Source organism: Nuphar pumila, chromosome 2 (genome assembly GCF_984573655.1).
Source record: "Nuphar pumila chromosome 2, dmNupPumi1.hap1.1, whole genome shotgun sequence".
Taxonomy (NCBI): Eukaryota; Viridiplantae; Streptophyta; class Magnoliopsida; order Nymphaeales; family Nymphaeaceae; genus Nuphar; species Nuphar pumila.
In genome coordinates this window covers 71,581,237-71,608,861 of record NC_143250.1, presented here as the reverse complement: position 1 = coordinate 71,608,861, position 27,625 = coordinate 71,581,237, and the positions used below count along the sequence as shown (strand labels likewise).

Below are 27,625 nucleotides of genomic sequence, written 5' to 3'. Positions count from 1 at the left end.
CTATAGTCACATTAAAAATAAGGGCTCATACCCCCTTGATTTTCTTTTATTTTGCTATTTTTCATACTAGATGCATGTCTTAGAAGTTGTATTTAGTCTACTTTATTATTTGATAGATATTTCATAGGCTTCATTAATGGTTGTTTAAGTAGTTCATAGATTTTATTTCAAACGTCCAGTCCATTCATCATTTCATGCTCAATTTTTTGTCAAAAAATACCAAAAAAATTGTTATGCATGTATCTATTTGTTACTGATATCCTGCAAAAAAAACAATTTGAATCAGGTTCTGGAACCCCATTGAACAAATCAAACCCTAAATCGGGTTTTGAATCCTCTGGAAATTTCAGATTCCCTTTTAGCAGACTTGAAGATCCAATATCTCCCCCGTGGGAGGTCTAAATCCTCTTCTAAAAAATGTTGTAGATCCCTTTTAGAACCTATTATTTTTCAATATTTTTCTGGATTTTTATAAAAATATCCAGTCTCTGCTAAAAATCGGATTTTCCAAATCCCTGTGAAAATCTTGATTTTTGTTTGTCAGGGTCTAGACTAACCTTAATCGGCCGTGATGCTTCAATCTATAGGTCGGATGTCAAAGCCTTAAACAGTGGAGTTGTTCCTAATAAACTCTTCTATCATCTCCCAAAATTTCAGAATTTTTAGGGTTTAGATTCCTAGTTCTCTAGAATTTACAAATTCACTAGCTAATTCTCTATTAGATAATTTTATCATAATTAGAGGTTTGATAAACCTCTGTGCCCATCCAAACTGTTCATCTAATCCCAAAATAGTAAAAATAGGAATTGTTCCTTTGTTTGTCAGGGCCATTCTCTAAAAAATTCAGTCATTTTATCTACTATTTTCTATTTTTCCCATATTTTTTTCCGAAACCTATCAGTCTGCCCTAAGCCCTAGAGTCTCCGGATTTTGATCCAACTTGCCAGAGCTGTCAAGCTCCGACCATAGGTCAAAACCAAAATCTGTAAAAGGAAAAAATCTTTGCCTAACTGTCCTCTGTCACCCCATAAAATTTTGGGGATTTCTATGGTAGTTTAGAACCCAAAATTCAGTTTAGATTTAGAGTTTTAGGCAAAATTTTGATTTTTAGGATTTTTATTTAATTTCCATATTAAAAAAATAGATTTTCGAGTTTCATTCTATTTTTAGGGTTACTCTAGATGCCCATACCAAATTTGGCTCAATTTTAAGTTCATTTGCTTTTTTAGTTAGTTCATTTTTAAATCCAGAGGCGAAAGTCAAGTTAAATTCGATAATTTATGATATTTTTGTCATTTTAGGATTTTTATCATGTGAATAAGCATATAGTATCATACTAGGGTTAATTTCAATATCATTTGCATTTCATATTTCAACTCTTTGCAAAATTTATTTCAAAAAAACCTGGTTTCAAGGCCATAGTCTTGTTATCAGGGGCATTTTGGTTATTTTGACCTCAATTTTAAAATTCCAAACTTTAATTTTCCATATTTTCATGCATATCATCATATTGCGTCATATTGTGTTTCATTTTGTTTCATTTGATTTTCAAATTTCTAAATTTTATAAAAATTCTTTTAGAAAACCCTGATTTCAAGGTCATAATGGGTATTTTGGTTATTTTTACTCCAATTTCGAATTTCTAAGTTTATTTTCTAATTTGATGATTTATTTCTCATATTTATATCAAAGAGGGTATGATTTGGGTTTATATTTGAATAATATCCGACAATTGCCAATATTTTCGGATAAATTCAGATAAACCTATATTTCTGTGCTAACATGTTTTCTAGTTTTGCAGGAATATTCAAGAAGAAGACTTTCATTTATTTATTTTATTCAATTCAATGTAATATCAAAATTGTAATATTTGGAATAAGATTTACATTTTCTGCTTAGAATAGGACTGCATTGCATATAGTTTGATTCCTGCAAATTTCAATATATGGTGTATCATTCATGCACATTTTCCAAAATCACTATAGTTGACACGAATGACACGTGTACAAGCTCTTAGGGAGTTCACAAACTTGGTGGAATTCGTATTTATGGACATAGTCAGAATACGAAGGAAATCCAGATTTGTGATCTTCGTATTAGCCACATTCAGCCTACACTCTTAAGCTAACTTCAAAAATGCACTGCATTTCTCAAAATTTTAAAAGGATTTTCCCAATTCCTCAAAGAATTCTCTTTCAAATTCATATTCATTCATTCAATTTGCATCATTTTCAAACTCATTTCCCAATTCCATTTAAGAGAAATAGATTTTCTCAAAATTTTCTAAGTCTTTCTCTGGATTTGATTTTCTCAGAACTCTGAGTTTTCAAATGACATTTCAAAGTATTTCCCAAATTCAAATCATGATTTTCCAATGTTTTAACATTCTCAATATTATTTTCAAAGTTCAAAAATTGATTTTCTCAAAGATTTGATTTTCTTGAGAATCCATTTTCCATTTCAAAAGTCATCTTTCAATGAACTTCCTGATTTTCTCAGAATTCTCAAATCCATTTTAGAAGTCGATTTCCCCAGAAAAGTAATCCAAATCTCAAAATCATTTTTCTCAAAGTTCAAGTTTTCTTGAGAATCCATTTTTCATTCAAGATGCATTTTCCAATGCAATTCCCAATTTCCACTAAAATCCATGATTTTCCCAGAATCATCACTTTTCCAAGCACATTTCAAGTTTCCAAACAAACATCATATTTCTTAAACTTACATCTTTTCAAAATTCCATAGCACATGCCTGATTCTTTGTGCATTCTAGGAAAATAGAATATGATTTAGATATTTGAGTCAAGTTAAAGCGCACAATTGATCCTTGGTTCGATTACTCCTGGTAAAGACGCCAAGAACGGTTGAAACTCGTACCGACAGGCGGATCCCATTCCATGAAATTTTCCTGCAAATTTTCAAAATGGAGGCGAGTAATTTTCAAAACCAATTTTCAAAACTTTGGTCGAGTTTGACTCGCAGAATCGTTTTCTCTCTCTCGTAGAGGGAGGGGAAAAATTTTGCGATGATAACAGTCATCCAATTTCAAACCTTCAGGTTACCAATTTTATCTCAATCATTCTGGCCCATGGGCCACATTCGCCAATCATGGTCATGCATGGTTCGACCTTTACGTCGATCAGATTCATTCTGCCAATTGGCTCAATATCAATTTTAAATTATTTTCTCTTGCGAGAGACAATTTTTACAGGGAGAGTTTAAGGGAGCTCATTCTTTTTGCATGCTATCATTCTTTGTTCACATAGCCCCTTTTCAGAGAGAGTTAAAGGGACTCATGTCTTTGTGAACCGTTTGCATAACAATCTTCCAATTTCACACAAGGAACCCTTTTATAGGGAGAAACTTGACAAAGACTCGCTTTTCTTGTGGCCCCCCAATTTTCATACTAGGCCATTTCGTCATGAAGGACCCTCTTTTTAGGGAGAGTGTGATGAACTCGCTCCCTCATTACCCAACTATCGACCTCACTTCTTTCGGCCCCCTTTCAATAAGAGAAGCCTAACTTTAGGGAGCTTTGACGAAAGATTAATTTCTCTTCGAAAGTTCATTTTGCAAACACCTCTTCTTCAGGGAAGAAAGAAGTATTTCCCACCTCACATTCAGGTAAGGGCTAAGCATGAACCTTCTCCTTTGGGGAAAGGAGAAGGGAATTTTCGTCGCGGATGCGTTAAGTCGGACTTCAAATACTCGCTTTCACCAAGGATTCCAGGAACATTTTGTCAATTTGTCGTCAAACACTTATTGATTTCAAAATCTTTAATGCACAAATCTTTACCTCAGTTTACCTCCAGCATTACTTCCAAAAGAGCGAAGCTTTTGCGAAGAAGGATTCAAAATTCAAATTCTTTCTATTGGCTAACCAAAGGGATGAAGAATAAATCCTTGATATGGCCAAGCAAAGAAGATTCAATATTGTTGTAAAGCCATAAGCGATTGATATTGATCATAGTTATGACACATCTTTAAAGACCATTCTTGTAAAAATGAGGTAGTGGAAATATCTTGAGTGATAGAAAAAAGAGAGAGAGAGAATTCACCCAATTCATATCTCCTCAAATCACCTAAGTTGCAATTAAATATCTGCAAAAGGGATCTCTCAATTGTCGTCAAGTTGAAGACGAATATGCGAGTTAGACCCCCGGGCCAAAGAAGATTTGGATCATCTCTAAGATGAAGGAGTTTGTGATAGATCCTTCCAGGGAAAGTCTAGAGCACCGTCAAGTTGAAGGCAGATGGGATGAACCTCCCAACAATCCCTAAAAGATATTTAATTTCTGCTATCATTAAGAGATCTGCAACCAATGAGTCAGTACCATTAATATATGTCCTGAAACAAAGAAGGCTCGAAACATCTTCAAGTTGAAGGAGTTTGTGACGTACCCTTCACAACATGAATAATGATGCAATAAACTCTCCAAAAACCCAAGAGAGCTCAAAAGAGTGAAAAAGACGACCTTGAGAAAGCACCCAGATATCACACTGCCAATTCTGCGAAGAATTTTCTTTGATTTTATGAGATTCTATTATCAATATTCTTTCACCATTTGCTTTCACAATGTTAATTCTTTCTTTCATGTTCATATCAAGGAAATTGATAGCTTCCTTAAAGAAAGCCAATCGCAAGCAATTTGAATTTGAATCTTGATTCTACGAAGTCAACTCGGTTAGAGGTAATACTTTAGGTAGAAAAGAGAAAATATTTTTACACCAATTAGCATCATTTTTAGTTCCTTTGAATCAACAATAATTTTTAATATTTTGACAACACTTTCTAGCTATCTTGGCAGAAAGCGAGAGCTCGATGTTCGGTTTGATGTATTTTGACACCATTTCAATCTCTTTTTAGGACTTGATAACAGGAGTTTTCAAAATTCCTTCCCTTCTTTTTATAATCTGAGCGCATGAGCCCTCAGATTCACACACTTTCCTATGTCCCCACTGTCCCACCATAGACAATCCCATTTCGGTTCGAGGTCGAACCAGCAATCATTCTCTAGCAAAAGACCACCAATTTCAAAAGCTATTTAGTCTCAGCAATGAGACGCCCAAGATCAATCCCTTTTCAAGCTTTAGGGATCCCCATTTTCTTCCTTTTGCGAAATCCCTGTCGAATTCATTGTGCAAAATCCGAAGGTTCCATCATGGTCTCTTCTTGCGAGGATTCCATTCTTTCCGCCCGATCAAGTTAAGGGTATAAACCTGAGCCTCATTTTGATGAGGTATTTCATTTCTCGATCAGGTTAAGGGTCAAACCTGAGCCTCGTATCCACACGAAGTATTTTCATCTCATCCAGGTTAAGGGTAAAACCTAAACTTCACTCTCGTAGAGTGAATCTTTCATCTTCATTCCTCATTCCATAACTACCATCTTCATTAGGGCCAATTTCCTCATACCCAGCCAGATCCTTCTAACTGGGGCATTTTATATAGCCCAAATTTGGTGTATTTTTCTTTGCCACTAAGCTCGGTCCTGAATCGGCTTAGTAGCAAAGAGGCATTTGTAAACACCCTAAATTTTCACTCACCTCCCCAGCACTTTCAAGCAATCAACACGGCCTGTCCTTTAAAATCTTCAGAGGGCAAAATGGTCAATTTCTGAGCCTGGACCTTGCAAAAGTCCAAATTTCATTGCCAATTCTCAACATTTCTCTGTTTTGACTCAGAACTCGCTTCCAGTCGCACACTTTCAAAGTTTTACTCATGTCAGGAGACGGAAATCTCTGATTCCTTGTTCAGAATTGAATTCCCCAAGACATGTTATTGCATATCATCGCATAGCAATTCATATCACTTCACTGCACGACATGTCATTTCGAGGACAAGAACTCTCGATTTTAAAATTTTCAATCCAAATTCGAATTTCAAACCCTTTCAAAGTCAATTTCCAACCCCTGGGTCTTCAAAATTGCCATCTTTTCCCATTTTAACCCCCAGGACTCTGAATTTTAAAATGTTTTCTCAAGAAAGCAATCTGGATGCTTTTTTAACTTCAAATATTATAAATTGGACCGGTTCTGCCTAAAGGAGGGGACGAGGCTCTAAACCTGGAATTTTTATTCTAAATTTACAAAAAGGCTTTAAATTTTATAAAAACTCTTTATTTTACCCTTTTATCAGCAATTTCAATATCGTTTTTTACAAAATTGCCCTGAAGGGCCACCTCTTTTCAAGATTTTCGTAATTAGACCAAGTTTTATTTCTTATTTGTCAGTTAGTATAGGTTTTTATAAATATTCCAAAAAGTGGATTTACTTTTTCACTTTTAAGACTTCAATTTTACCTTTTATTCAATAAAAACTGATGTGGGGTCCACCCTGAGGTGGCGACACACCTAAATTTCCCTTTATTTCCTTTATTTAGTATTTTTTTATGTGGGGTCCACCTGAGGTGGCACCACATAAAATTAAACATTTATTCCTTTTTGAAAAACCCAAAAATATAGCAGTAGCTCCTGAGGTGGCGCCATCCGGTGTCTCATTTTTTTCGCAGCCACGTGGCGGTGTGGGGGGCCCATCCTGAGGTGTCGCCACATAGGCCCTCCTTTAGAGGAGTTTGAAATTCAAAAATCCTAGAACATAGGAGACTTGCCCCTGAGGTGGCACCATTTAGTGCGTCCTCTTCTTCACTTGCCACATGGCATTGTGGGGGCACCTTGAGGTGGCACCACATGTATCCCTTTTAGAAAAAGCAAAAAAAAAATGGCCATTTGAATTTCAAATCACCTGGAAGGAGGGGCGTCCTACCCTGAGGTGGCGCCACTCTGGAAGCCTTCTTAAAAATAGCCTTTTGGCTTGATTCTAGGAAGGAGCTCAGAACCAACTTTCAAAAAAATTCAAACTCCCTTCTGAGGTGGCTAGCTCCAGAGCATTCTGCCATTGTGATTTCTTTTTTTTTTTTTAAAGAAAATAATCCATGTGGGCCCACATTGAGATGGCGCCACCTGAAGAACCCCTTTAGAAAAAGCAAAACAAGATTTCAAAATTTTTGAAAAGAGTCAAAATCACCCCCTCTACTTTTCCTAAAAGTTAGGAAAAGCAAACCTCCTTTTTGCTTTTCCTAATTCATAGCCCATTCTCTTTTTAAACTCACCTAGTCGACCCACCTAGGCATCTGGGATTTTAGTTCTTGCTCTCCCTCCTCTTTCTCTCTCCTACCACACGCCCATTTCTAAGCTTCCTCCTTCTTCCTTCCACCTTCCATCAAGCCTCCCAGGAGCAACTGAACCACCAAGGAGCAGCCAAGCACTAACCCCTACCCAGCGCAGCCTCATACCAGGGTGCTTCATCCTTACTCCCTCATTGCAGCCCTATTCTCGGTACCATCCATCCTTCCTGCAAATCCTTCCATCCTTCTTCAGTCTAAACATCCAAGTGAAAGTCGAGCACCAAGGATCGACCTCCACCGCCACCGCCCACACCAAGATAACATTCTCTTCCATTTTTTGCATTTTGCTAGTCTCATCTATCTCATGATTAAAATGTGAATCTCGCACGGACAACATCCATGAGTATGAAGGAAAATCTAGACTAAAAATAGATTCATGAATGATATAAACTCACTATGTGAGTTTCTTTTCCAAGAACCAAGTGAAAGGGTGATTCGTTCAAGCCAATGGACTGAACTCCCTTTTTCAATGGTGGATATCAAACAAAATTAATACCTTCTTAAATCATTGGCATCATACCATCATCATTAGGTGTTTTCGTATTAGATGCATCATTTAAGATCATTTTCATAATTTATTTCATGCTATTGTTCATGTTATATGATTTCATCAATATTTGTGTTAATTTTTGTAATGCTTTGGTTTAGGTGTACAGTCCACTTATTATTTTATGCTTTTTTTTTTATTCTAAAAATTCAAAAAAAATCTTATATTGTGCAAACAGATGTCCCTGACACCTTGTAAAATTTTTGGAAATATTTGAAATTATTTGCTTTAAAAAATGTCAGACACACTGAACCGGATTTTAAGACCCGAAAAACGTTAAGGGTATTAGATCCCGATTTGCAAAATCGAGATCTCCCTCATGGAAGATCCTATTCCTGATCCGAAAAATTCCATGAGCTCGAGATTGAATCTAGTATTTAATAGGATTTTATCAGATTTTTATGAAATATTTCACTGCTGTCAAAAATCTGAGACCACAGGACACCTGTCAGAGCCTGATACAAGCTCCTATGACTCTGGATCAGCTTGAGTCGATTGTTTCTCCCTGAGTGTAATTCAAAATATGGGTCTGTAAAGAAGGAATGTTATGTTCTGGATGTCCACTATTTGAGTCTGAATTTTTGCAATTTTTAGAATAGACTGCATGCCCTTTCTGTAATTTTAAAGTCAGTCTGTTGTTTCGACACTTGTACCTGTCTCTCTAAATTATGTGCTTCTTATCATATTTTAATTTTTCTGTCAACAAGTCAAATGCCAAATCTTTGAATTTGTATGCATGTTAGGAATGACCTCCTAAAATCTCGGAAATTTTGGTAGCATATTACTATTTTTTATCTATTTTTATAGAAAATCCTATTAAATTTATGTCTATCAAAATTAGATCCCTGCTAGCGAACACATTATAGGTCAAATCCTGGGTTGTAAAAGTAAAAGATGTTCATTTTTATGTCTATCAGCAGCTTGCAAAATATCAGATGTTTCTATGGTGGCTTTCTTTGCTATTGTATTTGAATATCGTATTTGGTTCGCACCCGCAGGCGAAATTTGTATGTTTTAGAAGTTTATTCAAAATTTTGCATTTAGATGTTACCATTTCATGCATTTTTATTATTCTACTATGTTTCTGAGAGTAAAGGGATGCTCCATGTCGAATTTGGTATGATTTGAAGGTCATTTGATATCTGATTTAGCCGTATCATCAAAATAGGGCTCCCGCAGGACCCGGACCTAGGTGAAAAACAAGTGAAATCCACTATTAATGGCTAAAATCTTGATATTGTCCCCGATTTCATAGTCCCAGCATGTTTAGTTGCATGTCACCATCTCTCAACATTCATTTCATCATCATTTGGTTCACTTTGAATTTCAAAATTCCTAAAAGTTTATCAAAATCCCTTCAAAAACCTTAATTTCAAAAAGGTATAACCTCGTTATTAGGGGTATTTTGATCATTTTGACCATAATTTCGAATTTTAAATCTTTATTATGCTATTTTCTGATATTTTCTTGATTTCAAATTATATTCATATCAAGGAGTCTTCGGATTGGGTTTATAGCCAAATAAATCTGATAATTTCTGGATATTATCGAAAAATTCTGAAAAAAACCTACATGTCTATACTAACCCAATTTCTAGTTTTGCAGGGATATTCGAAAGGAGGAGTTGAATTTCTCATTTTTTATTTTTAGTAATGTAAATGTAAAGCAAATATTGAAATAAGACTTATTTTTATGCTTAAAATAGGATGCATATCATATAGTTTATTTTTCTGCTATACCTTGATTATGTGACCCATGCATTTTTCTTTGAAAACCACCATGGATTAACACAAATGGCATGTGCACCAACTCTTAAGGAGTTGATGAACTCACTGGAGTCCATATTTACGGCCATAGTCGAAATATGGGCGAGACCCAGATTCAGCATCTTCCTATTAGTCACACTGAGCCTACACTATTGGGCTACTTTCAGAAGTCATAGCATACTTCACATTTTACAAAATATTTTGGATTTAATTAAGTTAAATTCTAAACGCATTTACGGCCATAGTCGGAATATATGAAGGATTTACCTTGACTTTACTCCAAAATGCACATTTTCCAACGAATCCCTCCAAAATTTCATGAATATCTTCATAAAAGTGCATTCATCCATTTAAGTTAGCTCACATCATGGAATTATGAACATTTTGGTTTTCTTAATAAAATCTTTTTCAAGGAAAATTGACTTCTCAAGGATACCTTGAATCTCCTTCAAAGCTTTCCTGAAATTTAAATTCTTCATTCTCAAAAAGGGGTTTTTCCAAGAGTTCTCAACAATTCTCCAAGATCCAAAATTGATTTTCAAATCCTCCAAGCTAATATCCTCAGAACTTCAATTTTCCCAAAGGCTAGATTTTCCCTTCTCAAAAAGATTTCCCATGAATTTCCAGAAATTTTCTAAAGTCAAAATCGATTTTCAAAATGGGATTCTCCAAAGATGCTTTCTTTCAAAGTTATTTGTTTTCTTATATTTAGAGTTTCTCAAAATTCCCCCATTTTCCAAGGAGTCTTCATCCACTTTCCAAATCCAATGTCTGACTCTTCATATGGTATTTCCCCAAGACAAAGAAATTGATTTTCTTAAAACCCTCATATTCAATCAAAATCCTTTTACCAGGGTTTCTCTGGGAAATCGATTTCCCTTTCTTTATTCAGAAACACTTTTCATCATTTTCCCAAATATCTTCAAAAGCATACATCATATTTTTCCAATAGGCATTTTACAAAAAGTCTCATAGCACATACCTGAATTCTCTGTGCATCTAGGATAGAACCTCAATTTTGATAATTTAGCTAAGTTAAGCACTCTTTGATCCTTGGTTCGACTACCCCTGTTAAAGGCGGCAGGAATGGTCGAACCTCGTACCGACAGGCGAGCCCCCATCCTACGGGTTTACCCGCTATTTTCAAAACGGAGGCGAGTATTTTCGAAATCATTTTCAAACTTTGGTCGAGTTTGACTCACAGAGTGTTTCCTCTCTCTCTCGCAGGGAAGGGAAAAATTTTGCGACGATGACACTTACTAAAGAACAATCGACACGATGTTTAGGGTTTAGGATTTAGGGTTTCGGGGTTTGGAGTTACGGTCTAGGTTTTAGGGTTTAGGGTTTAAGGTTAAGGGTTTAGTAATTTATTAAGGATTTAGGGTTTAGCGTTAGGGTTTAGTAAGATATTAAGGGTTTAGGGTTTAGGGTTTAGGGTTTAGGGTTTAGGGTTAGGGTTTAGGATTTAGGATTTAGGTTAAGGTATAGTAACAAATCAACAGGACGTTTAGACTTGGTAAAGTACAAATCAATTTACAACTTGATAACTATCACGACTTGCTTTTACGAGCGTTTTCTATGTGAACGATATGTCGTATAACGATTTACTTGATACTGATTCATAAAAGGTGAAAAGAAAAAAAATAAACAAATCAACATGATGTTTAGACTTACAAAAGAACAAATCAACACGATGTTTTGGGTTTGGGGTTTAAGATTTAATTAGGGTTTAGGGTTTAGGGTTTCGGGTTTCGAGTTTAGGGTTCAGGGTTTAGGGTTCGGGGTTTCGGGTTTAGGGTTTATGTTGTAGGGATTGGGGTTTAGGGTTTATGATTTAGGGTTTAGGGTTTAGGGTTTAGGGTTTATGTTGTAGGGATTGAGGTTTTGGGTTTATGATTTAGGGTTTAGGTTTTAGGTTTTAGGTTTTAGGGTTCAGGGTTTAGGGTTTAGGGGTTATGGTTTAGGGTCAAGGTTTAGGGGTTATGGTTTAGGGTTTAGAGTTTAGTAATATATTTAGGGTTTAAGGTTTAGTAATATATTAAGGGTTTCAGGTGTAGCGTTTAGGGTTTAGGGTTTATGTTGTAGGGATTGTGGTTTAGGGTTTATGATTTAAGGTTTAGGGTTTAGGGTTTCAGGAAAAGGGTTTAGGGTTTAGTGTTTATAGTTCAGGGTTTCGGGTTTAGGGGTTATGGTTTAGGGTTTAGGGTTTAGGGTTTAGGGTTTTGGGTTTAGGTGTAAGACCTGCGATTTTTCTGAGAAATGCAATGTATGATGTGTTGCGGTAGATGAAATTTCTCGTATGATTACGAGGATTTTTCATAATATATATATATATATATATATATATATATATATATATATATATATAAGCGAGGTCTGAAATCGCGTAAGTAAGATGTACTAAGTGACATGAGTACAATTTTTTTGATGAATCAATTTTTTAGAATCCTAAGTTAAATTCATAATATAAAAGATTAGTCGATCATCGAATTTGGGACCCAAACGAGAAAAAAAATATCGTTATTTCATGTGAATTAGTGGAGAGCGTATATCGATAGGGAGTGAGTGATAACGGGAACGATTTTCGCAAGAGATGAAAATTTAAAGATGTGCTTTGAAAATTTACTTATAAATGGAAAATAAAAATGTAGGTGTGTTTACATAGATCTAAGTATGTATACATACATATATGTGTATGTATAAGTATATACGTATGTGTACATATTTATATATGTATGTACGTACATACGAAACCCTAGAATGTATGTATATGTATACATATATCGTAGTGATATTATGTCAAACACGTAAGTTTTATTAAAAATGCATAGGGCCATTGGTTTTGATTTACCGAAAGTGTAATTGCCTAAACTCAACTCATTTTGAGAAAATTAAGACGAGAATTATCAAAATTTGGGTTTTTCGATGATTTAGAGAGATATTTTCAAAAACTTAGGTAAATCTTTGAATAAAATCAAATAAATATGGTGTTTTTACTCTAGGGAGCGTGTGGGGGAAATTTTGAAAGATATCCAAACCCTAGAGGGCATCTAGGGCTTAATTGAGGGGTAAACTTGAAAGATTTTCAAAAGGATTCAAATGAAATAACTCTATTGAGTGTAGAAAAAGTGGAACTAAAATATTACAAGTATGTCACCGCCTAGAAGGATGTGGCATACATCCTAGCCATTCATTTCTAACTTTTAATCTCAGTCATTCACTTGAAATCCTAGCATATTTATATCTTTTGAGAAGAGAGAGAAAACATTCTCTCATCTTCTTTTTTCCTTCTCTCCACCTTGTTAGTGCGTAGGGTTGGGTACCACATGGGACTCTATCCTACATGCCCAAGCAAAAGGAGATCCCCTCCATCGTTCTGAAAGCCATTGAAGGTGAGATTTCATCCATCCACCATTGGCATGTGTTGGTTTTCTTTCCAAAATATGTATATGATAGTATCTCTTTCTTTAGGAGCATGAAACCGAATTTCTAAGAGGCATTTTAGTACATGCATGAAGGTTCGGTGGATTAGTATTTCAGTTGGATCGTTTTCATTTTTTTCATTTTTGGCTGTTTGATGGCCCTAACCAGAGTTTGAACATTCGGTTCAGACCTGGTTCGTTAGCCCAGTCCATACTCGGTTTTCTGTGAAAAAACGAGTTTCCTGATTCTAGAGTTGTCAGAGACACCTCTGATAAATTGACTGTATCTCCCTAGATACAAGTCATATTTTGGTGTTCTTGAACATTCTGAAAAGCTTAAACTCAGGCCTCTAACTTTGTAGTTAAAGGTTTAGCCTGATTCTATTCGAAAGATCTGCTAAAATCTCTGTCAAAAATATAGTGTTTGCATGCATTGGTTCTTTTTTGATTCTAGAGTTGTCAGAGACACCTCTGATAAATCGATTGTATCTCCCTAAATACAAGTCAAATTTTGGTGTTCTTTAACATTCTAGAAAGATCAGACTCAATCTCTAACTTTGTAGTTAAAGGATTAGCCTGATTCGGTTTGCAGGATCCTCTAAAATCTTTGTCCAAAATATAGTTTTTACATGCATTGGTTCTTTTATGATTCTAGAGTTGTTATGGACATCTCTGATAAATTGACTGTATCTCCCTAGATACAAGTTATATTTTAGTGTTCTTAGACATTATGGAAAGCTCAGACTCGGGCCTCTAACTTTGTAGTTAAAGACTTAACCTAATTCTGTCCAAAAAATCCTCTAAAATCAATGTCAAAAATATAGTTTTTTGTATACATTGGTCATTTCTCGGTTCTAGAGTTGTCAAAAACACCTCTAATAAATCAATTGTATCTCCCTGAATGCAAGTCAAATTTTGGTGTTTTTGGACATTCAAAAAAGCCAAGACACAGTCCTCCAACTTTGTAGTTGAGGACTTTTCATGATTTGGTCCGCAGGGTCCTCCAAATCCTCTGTCAAAATGTAAAACATTCAGATTTTTGTCAGTCCCTGCTCAGTCCAGAATGCCCTGGACAGTGTCCCATATTTTTAGAATTTATCCCGACTCCCTCAATGAAAATTCAATTGGTTTGATTCTGTAAAAAGCTAAAAGATAACTCTACAACTTTTGTGTTTAGGGTCAGGGTTGAATCATCTCCTAAATATCTCAAAAATACTGATCTTTCTGTATACTATATTTTTTTCCCTTTTTAGTGGCACACACAATAGAGCAATAGTGCTGGACAACACCTTACTCACTGCGATGTGATGTTTCTTATATTTTTAATATTTATGACAGTTTGATAGATACGTGTATATATATATATGTGTGTGTGTGTGTGTGTGTGTGTGTGTGTGTGTGTGTGTGTGTGTGTGTGTGTGTGTGTCTTGGAAATGAACACACACTTGACAAGTTCTCAGAATACATCCATATTGCTTTTATGAAATTGTCACCAAAATGCAGTATGTTGATGCACAAAAATGTCATATAGCTCACCATATCACAAGCACAAACCGCATATGTAAAACTGTATGCAACTTGCACACTTTGGCATTCCAAAAATTTGGTAGTATGCTTGATAAAATGGAGAATTCACATGCACCATGACATATCATGTCACTGAACTCAAACGACTTAATTAAGCTTGTTTATCATCTAATATGGTCGAATTTGGGATTAGCCAATATGCAATATCATGCTCGTATTGCTTTGATTTATGTACGCTTACATACTACATGAGAACAATGACATAAATGTTATAGCATGAATGAGTACATTCACTTGCACATTATGTCACCATCTTAGAGAAATTGTATGAATTATGTTAACAATTCAAGTGCCTTAGCATTTAATGAAGGTTGGATTGTGTTTCATGTACATTTGCATTGGTCACACGATTCACCTTGGACACTTGATTTGTCCTGTAAGTACAAAGGGGACTTGAAGCACATTATTGAAATATACTTGTTCTTGAGACTTGATTGTAGGACAGAAACTCTGTAGCGAGTTAGTGTGGGTGATGGACCCACCTCGCGAGTCGAGCTCACTTATGTTAGAAATGGGTGGTTACATGTACTTTCACATCTTGTGTGATACGTTTCATAAATTCTTATATTATGGTTCTGACCCTGGTTCAAAAGTTGTGGAATGTTTGAACTCTGTGGTGAGTAAGCATGGGCGATTGGACCCATGTTGTGAACTAAGCACACTTATCTAAGAGTATCACACCCTGAATGTTAAATGATTATTATCACCTTCACCGACGAAGTACTTTTTTTTAGTTTGTAGAGCTAGAACTCATAAATGTTCGAGTGTGACCTCGACATTTTGATCGTGTTGCCCTGCGGGGAACACAAGGTCGGATGGGCCTAAGTACCTCAGAAGGAGGGAAGGTTGCTAGATATGCCTAATTAAGATTAACAGTTGATTTATGATACGATGATTTCCATCATCATAATTGCTTAAATTATTCAGTTGCTTATTTACCTAATTGCTAAAATGTTCAAGTACACTTGGTTATCCATCGAGATGCATATTGTGCTATCTAATGATGTTATTTGATATTAACTTCGTGTTCTAAGGTTGCATTTCTTTGCTCTTAGTTATACTTAATGAGGTGATCATTGTTGCTATTGAATACTAATCTTAATTCCATAATCTTGCTAGTTGCTTGATCATGATCGTACTGCTTATCTTTGATCATAATGCTAGAGTTGTATCTTTCTTGCTCAGTTGTCTAGATATTTAATGTTATTGCCTAAGTATGTTAGTGATTAATATTGTCGTTTATTGCTTAGCATTATTTTTTACTTGTTGTAGTTACACTTATTTAATCACTTCAATTATGTTAACTGTCTCACCATGATGCACATATATGCCCACTTGTACATGTGTATTATTTGTGATATTTTATCTGTTCTGTCATGATATATTCACTTGTGTTGTTGCTCTGGTTAATTATGTTATTAGATGCATATCATATTATAAATGCTATGATTTGTGCAAATGGATTGTTGTGGATGATTTCTCACAAACTCGCAAGAGTACTGACCCCATTTTATGGGGATACAGGTGGTGACTTCTCGTGGTGCGATGGAGCTCGATGGGCGGTGGAGGACTGAACCCACACTCTAGAACTCGAGATCTTAGCAGTTGTCTTTTGAAAAGAGAAATGATGTATATTTCTCCTGTATCATTTTGTAAACTGTGATAATAAAAATGTTTCATGTTCTTGTTGTTCACCCTGTAACTCGCCCAGAATTTTCAACAGATTTCCCTTATGTTTTTCTGCTTTGCATAATATTTAAAAAAAAAATTACTCTAAAAATCTAAAGGATTTTCCAAGTTGGGATTTTGGGGCATTACATTAGGGTTTATGCTGTAGGGATTGGGTTTACAGTTTAGGGTTTAGGGTTTATGGTTTATAGTTTAGGGTTTAGGGTTCAGGGTTTCATGTTTAGGGGTTATGGTTTAGGGTTAGTGTTTAGGGTTTAGGGTTAGGGTTTAGGGTTTAGGGTTTAAGGCTTAGGGTTTAGTAATATATTAAGGGTTTAGTGTTTGTTGTTAGGGTTTAGTAAGATATTTAGGGTTTAGGTTTAGGGTTTAGGGTTTAGGTTTAGGGTTTAGGGTTCGGTTTAGATATTTGTAGTATGTAATTAAAACCTGTGCGTGAGGAATAACAATTGTAGCGACATGAGGTGGCCATTTGTGTCTTCAAATTGTTGCTCATTTAGCGATTTCTATGGAAATCGCTTTAAAGCATCGTACCTGTAATTAAATAGCTGTCACGTGAATCATCATCAATAATTATAAATCGCTATTGCATCAAACGTATAAATCGTTCCTGATTTAAACGTACAAATCGTTGCTTCAAATTTACAAATCGATGTATAAATCGCACCCTTCATAAGTACATATTGTTGTAACGTTTGGGTTTCAATAGTAAACCTCGTTGTATGATTTAGCAAACTTGAGTACAAATCTTGGTAACTTTATATATTATAAATTGCTATTGCGTTAAATGTATAAATCGTTGCTGCTTTAAATGTATAAATCATAACTCATAAATCATAAATCATAAATCATGTCGATTTGGCTTTGTTACCAAAATATGTGTTATTCATTTATAAAAGAAACATCATTTCACATCCCGCTCGTTGTAAAAAATCGATATGCCTTGTGAAACCTGTATTCTGATTGACGATTTATGAGATTTACGCAATGACGTCTATGTCGACCAAAACAATTTGCCTTTGTATAAAAAATATTGGAATAATGTAACGCAAATCACGGTTGTAATAATATACTATCGATTTGAGAGATATTGTTTTGTTTGTTAATATCGATTTGTAAGCTATTATGCTGAATTTTCGTATCGATTTGTAATATATTATGCGATATGTATATCAAGTTTTCATTCTCCTCCTCCTTCCTTTGCTTTTCCTTCTCTTCGTCATCCTTCTTTTTCTTCTTCTTCTTCATCTTTAGTTCTTTCTCATCTTTCTTTGTTTGCTTTTCATCTTCAATATCTGTTGGATCAGGCTCTGCGATTTGTATTTATGATTTATGAAGTTACCACGATTGTTGTTGTTCAGGGTTTGTGAGGCATAACAGCACTTACGTTATCGTATCGATTTGTAATATGAATAAGTGATTATGCTGAATTGTCGTATCGATTTGTAGTATATTATGCGATATGTACATCGATTTGTGTGTTCAAATCGTTGCTCAGTTAGCGATTTCTATTAAAATCACTACACATTATTTGAAGTATGAATCATTGTAAATAGGTATCATGTGTTTGCTAGTGTCAATTATTATGATATTTGTCGTATAAATTACGTCAAAACATGCTAATACTATAAATCGTTACTTTTATTGGCATGGTAAATAATAACTCGAAGATCTTTACAAATAACTGAATCACCTTTTCTTTGGCAGGGTCAACTCATTCTTTGTAAAGATCTTCAATTATTTCTCTTCGATGAGTATGTACAACCACCGATTGAAACAATATTGAACATAACAAACATCTGAGAAACTGTATCAATTTGAATGGTGCAGTGGACTGTCATTATGAATGAGCATGTTTGCTTGCAAAGGATATGTGGGATCTGACCCCTGATACAAAGTTGTTGTCAGAACTTCTGCAGAAGAACATGGAGCTACCAGCTGCAGAGTATACTTTTGCATCTGCTCTTGTTGATTTAATATCTGATAGATCCTCAGCTGCACAACAAAGGGTGGTCCGACAACAGACGATGGTAAAAGGTGGTCCGATAGCAAACGACGGCAAAGGGTGCTCCCGCAGCAGCAGACGATGGCAAAGGGTGCTTTTCCGAAGGTGTAAGGGTGACCCGAAATGGAGAGGGCGACATATTTCGAGGTTGAGACTCTTCAAGCAGAGGTGTTTACTGCTTAGGGCAAAAATAAAAGGTTATCCTCCATTTTCTGGCTGGAAGAGATTTTTGTACATTACTCGAAATGTTGTTTCATGACGCTAATGGTGGGAAAGGATACTTAAGTCTTTGCAAACGCAACGGACTTCGATGCTAAGTGATGCAGACACACATGGAGAAACGAGCCCCATGTGCTTACATACGTGGCGCTCATTCAGACCCGAGAACATGCACCTGTGTGTTCCGGGGGGAACATATAACCTGCTTGGCTGATACAAGGAGATCCATGTTTCGCTATTGTACCTTCCTTGACACTACTCCACTATCGTAGAAAACAAAGAAGCAAAACACAGTCTCGCGATCATCCGCATAGGCTGAATATCAATCAATAACTACTGCTATATGTGAACTCTTATGGCTATGATTTATACTCAATGATCTACAGGTCTAACCACCTACACAGGCAAAATTGTTTTGTGATAATCACAAGCACACAAAGCATATTGATCTTGACTGTCATCTCATTCGTAAGAAGATTTCGTCTGTTGTAATCCAAACTGCCTTCATTCCGTTAAATCATCAACTTGCGGATATATCTTCTTTCCAAGATAGGTGTTCATGACGATTCACCCACCATCTTGATTAGGAGTGTTAGGATAAGGTTGTTAGTGAGATAACGCATCGTCAGTTGAGATGTAACAGGATCGGAAAGCTATAAAACGAAACTTTAGACGTGATCTATGAAGTGATGGAAATTCAATCCCTTCGTATCAGGGATTTCTGTTGTAGATGTGTATAAATTTGTGATGTAAATTCTGAAATAGTACAGAACAAGTGTTCATCCTATCTTGCACCAGTTACTAGTAATAGAGGAAATGAGAAGTTCCAAGACATCATAACCTGTGTTGGCATCTAAACAAACTAAAATAGACAACTAATTGGGAAGGAAAATGTGGAACTTAACTGCGTGAGGAATCAAGTTTTGCAAGTCTCTCCAAATGGAAAGAATGCTTTAAAACCATGTGGCGTCAAGTGAGTCAGATAACAGATTGTGACCTAATATCTTAATTAGTCATTCACAATAACGTGCCATGTAAAAATGACCGCACATTAACTTGTGAGGCTTTCTTTCACCTGGCTGTCAAATCCTATACAAATTTTGGAGAGACAAAACAAAGGAAAACCATGTTACAAGGATACGATTACAATCTGGCACGCGACATAAGTTTGCAGTGCCGGTTGATGATTTTTTTTTTTTATAAAAAAATGATAAAAAAGATGACAGTGATTTGTCAGACGTATTAGAGTCATGATAAAATTGGCTGATTTCGCAACAACATCCTTGCAATTTATATTATAAGGCTTAGCTGGGATGGGCGTCTATGGAGTTTATGCACTTGAAGAAGAAGTAGCAGCTGCTAAGTCCTGGAATTGACACATGATTTAGTGTAAATACAAAGAGAAACAGCCTCACTTCCCATCCCAAATGCATAAACGTCCATCTTAGCACCTAGATTCCAAACAGCTCACACCACTAAGGTAGTTTGACCAAGATTTTACCTCTGGACCGTCAAATGCATAAACACCCATCCCAGCGCCGAGATTCCAAACAGGCCCTTATGTCTCCCCTTTAACTCCACTCCCAAAATTAATGATCGGAAAACCAAATGACCGAGAAGAATGGAGAGTTGATGAATTCCTGTCACTTCGACTCCCAAACAGCACCTGGCATTTTGTCCATCACTGTTTCCCCAGTTAGTTGATAAAAAATATCTTTTAATATTATATAAAAAATAAATTTTTATTTAAATATAATTGAAATTATTAGAAACTCTTAAAATTATTAATATTTATAGAGTAATTAATGCTATTGTGCTCTGTGAGCAATTACTAGAAATCATAGTTGTTGGTTGCATCTTCTCAATTAGGGGTATCAACGGGTCGGGTTTGGTTCGGACCTAGGTGAAACCAGACCTAGACCCCATTTTTGTGTATGGTATTGGTTTCAATTCGGGTTTAATCGGACCTGTAACTATACCCAGAACTAGGGATGGCAGTGGACCGGGGCGAAGCGAGGCCTCGCCCCACCTTGCCCCGTTTGGACCGGGGATGGACTGACACTTTCCCCCGCCCCGCCCTTTCCTCTCCCTGATAAACCCTAACGCAAACCCCCTTTCCCCATTTTTGTTCACCTCCCCTCTCATGCAGCCCGATTTTTCACCCCTTCTAACTCTCTGCGTAAGCTCCTCCTTCCTTCGGATCCTTCCCCGTTTGCAGATCGGTCGGAGCCATGCCACCGTCGTGATCAGTCAGAAGCCAACCGTTGTGCCACCGTCACTGACCACCATAGCCTCCTCCATCGTCGTGCCACCATCGAAAGCCAACCGCTGTTGTGAGCCTGATGTTGTCACTTACGTCGGGAACCTCGACTATCGCCAGGTAACCTTCTTCCGCTCTCCCTCCTCTTCTCTGCAACCCCCATTTTGGGGTTGCCGGGAGTGCTAAGAGTCACCATTACCCCTTCTTCCAACGCCAACCATCAAGGGTGCACCCCCTACTTCTGGTTTCTACCGGGAGCCGCGCGAGTGTCCAGGCTTATCGGGAACAGAGCCACCGCCCGGGGGATGACTCTCTCTCTCTCTGAGCATTTCCCTTTTCCTTTGCTAATCCAACCAGGCAGGGATTGGGCGGGGATGTGGCGGTGGCGGGGTGGGGACAGGGCAGGGGTGGAGGTCCAAAGTCTCCCCTGCCACGGGGATGGACCGGGGATGAAGGTTAATTTTCTGAGACAGGGCAGGGGTGGAGACCTTGTCCCCCGCCCCACTGCCATCCCTACCTAGAACTGATAAGAACTACATGAGCCCGATAAAATAATATTTTTTAGCATTTTTACATTAAAAAATTGAGGGTCTTAATTGAAACTTGGGTCGGGCTCGAGTCTGGTATAAAATTTTGCAAACTATACCCGGCTCCATTTATTAATCGGACCCTTCGGTTTGGACCCTGGTCTTATTCGGGTCTTCATATTTATTACCATACCCATACTCTATAAGGTTCGGTACGGGTCGGGTCTGGATAAACCAGACCCGCTGACAACCTATTCTCAACTAAACCTTATAAACGTACTTAATATATCATGTTTTGGATTATGTTTTTTATTAAATAATGATCATAGTATCTGTGGGGTCTGATAAAAAAAATGCTCAAAATTCTTGAAAACATGAAACTTTTATTAGGTGGACCGAGAGCACCTAATATTTATATCTGTCAATGTCCTGTCATCTGTTCACTGACAAGAAGAGAGGAAAAAACAGCTATGCTTATGGAAAAAGTTTTTTTTTTTTTTATTTAACAAAGTAAACAGATAAGAAGAAAAATATCAGTTTGAAAGAAAGAAGTGAAAAGTAAGCCCCTTGAACCATTTTCATTTGGGTAGGTGAAGACTAAGGGAAAACGGGGCTCCACCCGGCTTTGCCCGTTAGGTTCAGGGATGGAGGACATGAAACCGGGATGAAGGTTAAAATCAAAACTCATGGGAGGATGGAGGCGCGAATGTTCTTATGCTTTTCCCCTCCCGGTCGTCAATCTCGGCCTTGCCCCAATTCTTCTTTAGAGATGGCAGTGGACAGAGGGCAAATGGGCTCGCCTCGTCTCATTTGGATTGAAGATGGAGGACACGAAACAGGGATTGAAGGTTAAAATCAAAAACCAAAAACCAAAAACCCGGTGCAAGGATGGAGGCAAAAATTTTGAGACCGGCCGGCGGAGGTGGAGACTTCAACAGTTTCCACTGCCTTTAAGAGTTTATGTTAAAAAAAGCCCTGAAATGATATAGAAAATGTTGATGCTCAGTACCATAGGAATGATAAATTGCTACTTGGTCACAAATCCATGGGTGAGAAACGTAAATATCACTTTTGTGGAGGAGGCATAGTGAATGAACTTAACCATTGAATAGCCCTAATTAATGGGATAAGTTCGTCTGTCCGGTCACATCGCAAAAGCCTTACGTATTTACCACTATAAGCAAATCGTCTCAGTTAAACAAAATATGAGCACCTTTCTTGTCACCTTTTTCCATAGGGGTGTCAACCGGTCGGTTTCATCCAGACCCGACCCAGACCAAACTTTATAGGGTCCAGGTATGATGATAAATAAGAAGACCCGGTTAAGACCTGGGTCTGGACCTCAAGGTCCGATTAATACATAAATCCGGTATAGTTTGTGAAATTTTATACCAGATCCTGAGTTCCAATTAAGATCTTTAATTTTTCAATTTAAAAATGATAAAAAAAATATTATTTTACCCGGTATGGCCCGGGTCTGGTTCATATAGTTCTTATCGTGTCCAGGTATGGCCTTGGTCTGGTTCATATAGTTCTTATCATGTCTGAGTATGGTTTCTCTTATAGTAAGTCCGATTAGACCTGTGTCTTAACCTGATGCCATACCCGAAAACTGGGGCCCACTGATTGGGTCAATCCTAAAGGCCTGACCTGAATCCGAGTATAATTGAGTCGGTCCGGGTTCGGGCTAACACATGGATCCGTCTTGCCCGAAATACCACCATTCCTTTCAACTCTTATACTTCTTCTTCCGTTTTTTTTTTTTTTAAGCCAAGTGAAAAAACATGCCGCAACCTGTAAGGGTTCTGGAGGAGCAGGTGAGAATCCTTATCAACATCTGCTAGTGATAAGGCATCTCAACCGTCCATTGCTGCCATCTCCACTGTTCAATGCAGCAACCATTGATGATTCCGGCTGCGATGGCACTCAATGACGCACAATTTTTTAAGCCGCTGATTGCTGTGATATGGGCAGCGATGGACGGTGACGATGCCTTGATAACCTGCTGACGAGCCCTATCAATTAGGGGAGTCAACGAGCCAGGTTTATTAAGACCCGACCCTAACCAAACCCTATAAGGTCCGGGTATGGTGATAAATAAGAAGACCCGATTAAGACTTGGGTTAAGAACCGAAAGTCCAATTAATACATGGACCCGGATATAGTTTGTGAAGTCAGACCCAACTCGAGTTCTAATTAAGACCCACAGTTTTTCAATATATAATTAATAAAAAAATATGGTTTTACCGGGTATGATCCGGGTTTGGTTCATGTAATTCTTATCGGGTCCAGGTATGATTTTTCTTATAGTAGACTCGGATCCGAACCTGATACCATACTCGAAAATTTGGTCCAAGTCTGGTTTCACCTGGGTCCGAACCAAACCCGACCCGTTGACACCCTTACTATCAATCGACCGACCCAATCCAAGGAGTTGTGCGTCATTGACAACATACTGAAGGGTGATCACGTAATTCCTCAAAAAAGAGAGTACACTCGGCAATGGCGGAGCATAGAGTAGTCCACAGATTGCCACGTCATCAGGTATCCCCAGGAAGCCCACGTATCAAGAGCGACGTCCAAGTCATCGACTTTGAACGCAGTCATATCAGTCCCACTTTTACCGTTTCTCCATCTTCATCGAGCGAGTGGGCCCCACTTCTCCGATGACGTGGAAGTCCGCCCTTGTTGCGAAGCGAGGCGTGGTGATGGGTGCCAGCTCTGTCCAAATGTCCGTTTTGCTTAAAGCGCCTTTGAATTGACGCTGGCGGAATCATTGGTGAACGCTGGCCCAATCAATCTGATTTATCTTTTTTTTTTTAAATATAAAATTTTAGCCGGCTTCGGAGCTGCGTCTGTCAAAATGCTCCATCAGATTCTCCCACTCAAAACCCCGATGACACGTGGCAATCGAGGACCAGTTCTCCACATCCTGGACCACCGCGCCATTGCGGTCCACGTGGTTTGGGAATCGTCGGACGTCGGCTACTCCTCGTATCGGATTCTATTACTCGGGTTGTATCGGATCCGGATCCGACTCTGAGGTGATGATACCTGGTCACGTACCGGTCCAACCGGACCTAACATAGACAGAACCGAACCCGATTTCGGATACAGATAACGTCGCACACCAGATAGCCTTTCATATTTTTTACTTGTGAAATTTCCTAATTAAGGACTACACAGGTGCAAGTGGGTCCAATCTGAACAGGTAATAGCTAGGTCGCATTAATGTGCTTAAGGTTCGTGTGACTCCTACCAGCCCAAATAATCAACGAAGACAAACGAAGGATCTGGATCTGACCTCGGTTGCTACTTTTGGATCACGTTCCAACTTTAAATATTTGGCAAAAATGGGTTTCCCTTATGCAGAAAGTGTGGACCAACTTTGATCGTATCCAGTTGCACGTTAGAAATACCCAAGCCAATGACCAATCTGAACCTACTGACTCGGCTTCAACCATAGTGAACCGGACCCGTTTCACAGCTGAACCGATTCGGCCAAAGTTGTAATTACTTGAAAAAAAGAGCCAAGCAAATTATTGAAGCAATCTGATCCAATGGGGGACTAACACATGGCAGATTCATTGACGTCCGACGACGGCATTTGCCTCTTTTGTCCTTTCATACAAAAACTATTCAATCCAAACCCAAATTATAAACCTCACATGTTAGTAATTAGTGTAATGAATCATATTATAAAAAGAAAACCAAGCTTCTTTTTTAAGAAAAAATTATATCTAGAATATCAAAATTCACATTTGCACAATAATCCTTTCTTATTCTTCGATCAGGCAAATCTCTTTATCTCGCCTTTTGGTATGATCCTTTAGATGGTGTTGCATAGCTGCTGTTGCAATAACCAAAAGTCCTCTGAACCCCACAAGTTCTCCCCAAACTCACAATAATTGGGTCCCCAACTGCTCACCTGAGGGGGCAAGTCAGGGCACAAGCCATAGGACCTGGACTGGTTGTCCGAGCAACTCATGATCTGGGTAGCCGGGAAATCCTGGAAGTAGTACAGATCAGCGGGGTCCGAGCTGGCCGAGACTTGGGTCACAACCGAGTCGGATGGGATCGCTATGTAATTCTCCGATACGGAGCTCACTTGAAACCCGGGCAAGGTTGCAAATTGATCATCTTGAGTTGATGATGTGGATGTTTGGTTAGAATTTTGCGGGGTGAATTCTGAATTCTCTGTTTTCTTGGCAGCAGCGGCTGCCCGGATCCGTTCCATGAGCCGTGGTACCCAAAGGTATCGCATCTTGTCTTGGAATTGCTTGCTGTGGACGTCGCAGTGCAGTTGCTTCGCGTGCTTTTGCACCCTCGTCCGCCAGTAATTCTTTATCTCGTTGTCTGTCCTCCCCGGTAAATGTTGCGCGATTTTCGACCATCTGTAGAATCATGAAGTATTACACAAGGGTCAAGTCATGATTACTATTGCAGCCCACTAGTATAATTTGTAATAGCATGTCCCTTCTTAGGATGGCAGTGGGCCGGGGTGGAGATGGTCTCCATCCCCCGTCCCGTCTCAAAATCCTGTCCCTCCATCCCCACACACAGGTCTTGATTTTAACCTCTATATATATCCACGGTTCAAACGGGGCGAGGCGGCCCCATCTTTCTCAATCCACAGAAATCCCTAGTCTCTTCAATGAAGCATCTTTTTCAGGACTGGTACAACCAAGGCCCTTAAAAAAGGTGAAAAGATTGCACAAATATTTGTGCCTTGATCACCCTCCTTCTTGAGCACAGGCCGGTCAGTTGTGAAGCCCAAGTCCTGATGGAGGGCGATCAGGTGCGTAATGCACAAATTTTGTTTATTAATGTGATTGCACCCGATTCAGAGTCTTAAAAAAGACAAAGAGTGGGGATGGAAAACAAATCATTATTTTCGTCTTCACCAATTACTCGCCCATCAAAAGAAATGAGGTAATTGAGCTAATCCTCTTAATGAATAATTTTACTTAATAAACAAATATATAGCTCAGACCACTGCCCGGTGTCGCCCTCATGGTCAGCGGCGTGGTTGTGAGGGTAATGAAATGAAGGCGCCGGATCAAATCCCTTTGGCACACGAGTGTATCCGTAGCTTTCGGATGTGGGTGGTGATGGGGCAGCACCCGGGATTTCCTCGCTTAAGCGTGGGTTGCTCGTCATGAAAAAAAAAAAACAAATACACTGCTCAGATTGTATGACCAGTCACGCATGACGGATACTATTTCCCTGGTTAGAGTTTCGTGAACTTTGCCACGTTTCAGATGATATTAAACATATGTTTTAATTGTTATTAATCATAAACTTTTAAAAAAAAATATTATAAAAAATAATAATTTCAAAGCCTTCTGCTTTATGCTTTTTAAGTTTTTTTATTTTTTATTTTTACCTGTTGCCCCAACGTGAATGCAGCTCAAGGATCAAGAGTTGCTCCTCGGGAGTGATATTTCCCCTTCTAACATCAGGACGCAAGTAATTGAGCCACCTGAGCCTGCAACTTTTGCCTGTGCGCTTCAACCCTGAAATGAAAGATCAACCAATCCTATTTCAGTTTTTTTTTAGATTGTGGGATTTCTTTTAGTGTGATGTTGTGAACTACTATTTAAGGGTGCTTTCATGAGATTTTTTGTTTTCGATTCTTCATGTTGCTATAAATCCGTGATCGCAAAATTTATCAAGAAATCGAAGAAGAGAGAGAGAGAGAGCAGGAAAAGGCAAGAACCTGCGCAGCGAGCCAGGGAGTTCCACCTGCCTTCGCCGTGGCTGGCTATGTAGTTCATCAGTATGTGATCTTCCTCCATGGTCCATGGGCCTCTCCTTAGGTCTGCTTCTTCTTCTTGGCTTTGGGCAGTGTTGGGCATCTTGTTGTGTGACTCCATAGCCAAACAGAGAGAAAGAGGAGAAATAGAACTAATCAAGATGTTGGTTTAGAGAGAGAGAGAGAGATAACAAGGGTGAGAGGGGGGATTGGGGAGTGAAGAAAGATGTGGGGGAGGGTTTTATAGAGAGATCTAAAACGAAAAGCATGGGAGAGAAACAACTTTCACAGGACAGCGGATCCAAACAAAGACGTGGGGGAAGGAATAGTGCTTTTTACAAGCATCCAAAAGAGATGGAAAAAAAAAAATGGGAATTGGAGTTTGGGAATTTTCTACTTCCACTCTTTGGCTCTTGTGATAAAAACCGGTGTATTTGGATGGAGGCTTTGTCCTTCGTTTCGTTTTTAATGAGAAGGGGATAAGAGGACAAAGGGTGTGGGCGGAAACAAAACCCCTTCCCTGTTTGCGGCAACCGTCCGTACGATATCTTACCGGGTGACGCTGGTTTCCGTCACGCGGCCTTCTTCGAAGGCGTAACTGACGTGTCCATACCCCACGTCACGCGCTGCTGCTGCTCGCGTGCAAATAAGTAAGGGGGAAGATAAAAG

At 38.2% G+C, this 27,625-nt stretch overlaps 1 protein-coding gene across 1 annotated transcript; it reads right to left on the bottom strand.

The window, feature by feature from the left end:
- Window positions 1–25,000: 25,000 nt before the first annotated feature.
- Window positions 25,001–27,196, bottom strand: LOC149845737 (transcription factor MYB78-like). The gene is made up of 3 exons (XM_089997719.1): window positions 26,921–27,196; window positions 26,588–26,717; window positions 25,001–25,595 (listed from the first exon to the last, which is right to left on the bottom strand). The coding sequence occupies exons 1-3, from the start codon at window positions 27,075–27,077 to the stop codon at window positions 25,031–25,033; spliced, it is 852 nt and encodes a 283-aa protein (XP_089853845.1). The 5' UTR covers window positions 27,078–27,196; the 3' UTR covers window positions 25,001–25,030.
- Window positions 27,197–27,625: the final 429 nt, after the last annotated feature.

Coding starts and splice junctions, on each gene's coding strand:
- LOC149845737 (XM_089997719.1), bottom strand. CDS start 27,077: ATGGAGTCACACAACAAGATGCCCAACACTGCCCAAAGCCAAGAAGAA. Junction 26,718..26,920: donor CTCCCTGGCTCGCTGCGCAG/GTTCTTGCCTTT, acceptor CTTTCATTTCAG/GGTTGAAGCGCACAGGCAAA. Junction 25,596..26,587: donor CATTCACGTTGGGGCAACAG/GTAAAAATAAAA, acceptor ATGATTCTACAG/ATGGTCGAAAATCGCGCAAC.